The 5,118-nt window shown below is 39.4% G+C and overlaps 2 protein-coding genes across 2 annotated transcripts in view; both read right to left on the bottom strand.

Moving 5' to 3' along the window:
* VEGFD (vascular endothelial growth factor D) overlaps positions 1–581 on the bottom strand; it is a 59,371-nt gene extending 58,790 nt beyond the window's left edge. The window contains exon 1 of the mRNA XM_019525068.1: positions 476–581. Coding sequence (XP_019380613.1) covers positions 476–565 — 90 coding nt within the window. The 5' untranslated portion in view covers positions 566–581. The remainder of the gene's footprint in view (positions 1–475) is intronic.
* Positions 286–5,118, bottom strand: part of PIR (pirin) — a 120,227-nt gene continuing 115,394 nt past the window's right edge. The window contains exon 9 of the mRNA XM_019525069.1: positions 286–1,841. Within this exon, the coding sequence (XP_019380614.1) occupies positions 1,733–1,841 (109 nt within the window). The 3' untranslated portion in view covers positions 286–1,732. The remainder of the gene's footprint in view (positions 1,842–5,118) is intronic.

Consider the following 5,118-nt stretch of genomic DNA (forward strand, 5'->3'; position numbering starts at 1 on the left):
TCATTTAAAAACCTGGATAAAACCCACTAAAATTACTGAAAATAATTTTTTTGGCAAATCATTCATGACCAAGTGCTTCAGAAGAAAACTTTCAGTATTTTGCATTTAATTCTCTAAAAAATATACTACTAATAAAAAAACCAGAAAGTTGGGGGGTTTTTTAATTTACATTTTCTGTCATGCAAACTAGTTTAGATCTCACTTTTTATTTTGTAAAGCTTCTATTAAAGGACTTGTTCAAGGCAGACAATTTAAAAGTGACAACAAGACAAAACTACAAATCAGTGACTCTGGGCTAAAATATTTAATATGGAATACTGATTCCTCCCTGGTTGCTATGTCAATGCAGTTGAACAGCAATAAAATAAAGCTTAAAAAAAGCAAAAAGGTATAATTATGACAACACTTCAGACAATAAAATCCACGTGCTCTCATACAACATGTTCACTATATTAGCCAATTAAAGCCCACCTACCTTCACAGATCCATACTCATAATCAGATCCCTGAAGCAAATGCAGAAGAGATACCATAAAAATATTTACAGTTGCCCACGATTTGTACATTGTGATGTTTAAGATCCACCAATTACTACGCAGTTGATATCATACAGCTGGAGGAGTCCGTTTTGAAATGCATTTCTCTATTAATAGTTTTTTAACAAAGCTTCCAGATTTTCTGTTTTCAATCCAAACAACATTTGCAGGGGTGAAGTAAATAACTGTTTTATCATCCAACACAGTTATAATTTACCTAGCTAATATAATTTATAGAGTATTTTTAGATCAGTTGAAATAAATTGTTAAAGGTTATTTTAATTATACCTATTCTTACAAGAAATCAAGTACAGGTTCCAGTTAATAAAGTTAATGTAGTTCTACCAGGACCCACGGAAGTATTGAAAATTCACTTATAGTCCAGAAAATTTAAAAATCTGCTTTATTTGTGCTCTGTGTTACAGCAGCCTGTTAAGATGGTAGTATAACGGCCAATGTTTTGAGCTACAGAGAGCTGTAATCCAACTCTGTATTAAAACTTTTTTCACAACCTTCATGGAAGCTTGCAGAAGCATGTGTCTTAAATCTGATACAGACTTTGGCAGAAACACAGTCAAATTTTGGCTCTAACCCCATTCTGTGTCTACCAATAGCATAGCAGTTTTAAACTAACTGATGCAATCTAGACTGCCATTATTTTAAAGAAGATTACCTGAAACATGAAACTTCAGCACACTTTCTTACACAGCACACATATTACAAAGCTAGTCCTTTAAAAAAAAAAAAAAAAAGGGACAGCATACCGTCTTGTATATTTTTTGTGACAAGGGATTTGCTGGATGGAGTTTCACAAAGAAAAGTAACTAAACATATTTTAAAGAAACAGGCTTTTTAAAAATAAGTCTATGAAGATGCAGCTATAAAACGAGTAAATGTGTTTTTATTTTGAGCAGAGCAGAAAAATGCTTTTGCATGAAAACAAAAAACAGCTTTAATGCTTTTTTAAAGCTATATATGTAAATATATAGAGAGTACACCAAAATGCAGATTTAACACTCAGGAGCTTAATTACAGTTACAAAATTTGATATTTATGTATATCAAGTATATATTGCTGATCTACTCTAGTAAAACTTCATTTAAGAGAGAAGTTTCAGTAAGTCAATCAGACTACTCCTTTTTATAAGGTTGGCATGATCATAGACTACTAATGTTAATATATAACTCAGTCATCCTCTTAACATTGAAGATCACTGGTTTCCAATCTTTGCTTCCATGTGGTAGCTCTCTCAAAGCCATTTTTTGCCTTGCTGTAATCATCAAAGATGTGGGCAGAATAGGAAAGCCTGTTTCAGTGCAGTGATTGTTCCCCTCATCTCAAAAAATAAACCCCCCAAAATTGCATTTCATATTGAGCTCAAACTGTATATGTTTTTCAGATTATTTCAAAATATTTGGAAAATCCAATCCTCTCATTTTCTAGACATAGTCAATAAAATCACCAGGCTGGACTCACAAGGGGACTTGGGATCCATTTACAAAGCCACCAAGATGGCATTTGAAAGATGGGCCCATGCCATATGAGCCAGTGGTTAGGACCCTCCCTGTAGCTCATTTAAGATCCTCTCTGTACCTCAGATTAGAATGGTCTCCTGAGTTACAGGAAAGCTACATTCATGTCTACTCTTGCCTCAGTTAGAGCTAGTATTTGAAGCCAAGTCTCCCATGACTCCTGGGCTAGGGTAACTTGGGTGTCATAATCTCATCTATGGCAATTATCCAGTGAATAAAAGTAATCAATGAAGCCTAATCACTGGCTACTGAGTCAATCTCTCTAGTCCCATGACTATTTAAAGAGTATTGGGCACATGAACAAGTTACTGCAAGAAAAGCTACAGTAGGTCTGGCAGATGGTATTCCAAGGTAACTGCCTGTGTGCATGCCTCACCCTGCAAGGAATGCCAGGCAATTTACCCCTTAATGAGGGTAGAGTTAGCTACCTCACATGTGCCATAGGATAAATTCACATTGTGGCTTACCTCACAACAGTTTTTTCTGTTGGCTCATACCCATGGTATTTATACAAAGTAGAACAACAACAATGGTGGAGTAAGACAGACACTGAGTCCTATGCATGGGTGGTTAAGACACCATCCAGAGAATTGGGATACTGTTGGCCAAGTCCCTACTCTGAAGCAGGGAAAGAAGTTATTCAAACTTAATATCTCACATCCCAAACAAAGCTTGAAACCACCAACCTATCAATGAGGCTGGTACTTCTCCTATGTAAGTCCCTTACTGAATCTATACGAAAAAATCATACCTGTTTGTTCTGGAAATTACAACAACTACATCAACATTTCCAAAGTTTATATTTTTTTTCTTAATTTTTATTTGGCCAAAACCATTCACAAAATTAATCCAGTGCAAACATAGTTTTGGGCCAAACAAAACCACATCTTTCAGTGAAAGACAAAACAAAACAATAAAAGCTCAAATTGCATCCAGGTCTATTTCAATACAATTTAGTACAAAAATATGATACCATGTGCCTGGCACGAAATCTAGTACATTTAAAAAATAACATTAAATGTTGCAAGCAAATAAAATATTAGCCTGTCCCCGAAGGGTGAGACAAAGTGTGCATCTACATGAGATGCTTAATGCACCGTAAACTAATTCTACTGAGCATTAGCACATCATGGCAAAAGCCATGCTAACGCACAGTAGAATTAGTCTACTGCATATTAAGCATCATGAAAAGACCATGCACCAGTGCTACTGCACCGTAGCACCAGCTACTGCACATTTACTTAGTATGTCATATAGAGGTACTAAACTTAATGCACAGTAGCAACAGAGCATTAAAGCAGGTATTGAAGCATGCAAAGTATACTAAAGACAAAAGAAAGCCTCCCATTGATTTTAATGGACTCTGAATCAAGCTTTAAGCTCTTAATGAACAAGGACAAAGCAAAGACAGTCAGCTAAAGAAGCACAGAAATTCTGACTTAACTCATTTTCTAGGAAAAAGTTTGTCCATAATGCCTACATCAGTGGGTACCGGTCCTCTTTTTTTTCTCTATTATAGCCCTCATTCAGAACAGATTGGGTAATGGGCACCTTACCCTGGGTCCACCTTGCACCTCTCATGGAAAAGATCTCCTTTACTGCCCATCTCTAGGGTTACATGCTGTGGCCCCATACAGTTTTAAGATAGAGCTTGGTAAGTCTACATTGTGATTACATGATACAGTTGCCAGAAATAGTAGTGGTGGGGACTCAGGGACTGAGAAATCATTCTTCCATTCTAATATCCTATATTCTTATGTAGTACTTGAGCACCCTCTGCAATCACTGAATAACAATAATGAAGTCCTTAATGGCAGCCATCCAGGTCTCTCATTCTATTTTCTCTGCTTTTGAGCATGGGAGTCTTCTCCATGATACATAAGGACCAAGTAGCCATTCAATATATTAAATTAAATTCAATATAAGTCAATCATTCAATTCAATATAATATTAATATTCAATGTTCAGTATAATAAATTCAGCTCAATATAATAAATGGAGATAAGGAACAGTAGAGGCTGAAAGAAATGGGGAATAAGTCAGATGAGGAAGGAGGAATATGATTGGTAAGGGAAGGCTGTATCTGGAGGAAACATTGGGAAGTGTGGAGAAAGGACCAGAACTGATTCATGTGTTTGTGATCTAGTGCCATTAAAGTCTATGGAAAAAATATAAAAATAAATGCTTCTTTACACTGCCTGATGGGAGCAGAATCAGGACCTGGCCTTTAGATAGAGTGACTATATCCCCCGGACAGGCTGGAACAGTCCCGGATTCTGTAGGTTGTCCCTGTGCCCAAGCTGGTTGGTGTAAATTGAAGCAAAAGTCCTGGAGTCTTCTGCTTCAGGCAGTGGCAAAGGCTGCTGCCACCCACCGTGCCTGACCTTGCTCTTGCTGACCAGGGGCTGGAGGTGGAGGGTAGACTGGGCTGAGCACAGCTCCTTCTGCCTGGGGCAGAGCTTGGTCGGGGCAGGGTGGTCGGGGCAGGCCAGGCTGGGGCCAGGGCTCTGTCACCTGTGCGGGGTGAGTTGGGACAGCTGTTTGCCTCTGGCAGCATCATGCCTTGCAACTGCGGCTGCTGCTACTGCCCAGGCTGCATGTGGTGGCTCCAGGCAGCTACCAGTGGCCAGGCAGAGGGGCCACTCTTAGGCAGGTCCAGCCTCTGCATGTGGGGGATGGAGCCTGGCTGCAGGCCTCTGTACTGTCACTCCCCACCATCAGGTTTCCTGGGAGCCGCAGGGGTGTGTGTGTGTGCACGCGCATGTGTGTAAGATAGCAGATTCCCTTACCCCATCCCAGATTTCCTTAACCATTATATGGTCACACTACCTTTTGGCAGCCAAAGGTGGAACTGGATCTGGGCCATTACTTGTGATATGGGAAGCAATATGGGGATTGAGGAAGAAGAATAGCTACAGCAGCGTACTACTCCCCATTGGGCCCACATGGGTGGGAAATAGGCAGGGAGGGACAGATTAAGATTCTGCCCAATGTCTTCTCTTGCTCCTTGCCTCCCAGTAAAACCAGCCAAGCAGAGCAGAGCCTATTCAC

This window comes from Gavialis gangeticus, unplaced genomic scaffold (assembly GCF_001723915.1).
Source record: "Gavialis gangeticus isolate Ggan-Ray unplaced genomic scaffold, GavGan_comp1, whole genome shotgun sequence".
NCBI lineage: Eukaryota > Metazoa > Chordata > Crocodylia > Gavialidae > Gavialis > Gavialis gangeticus.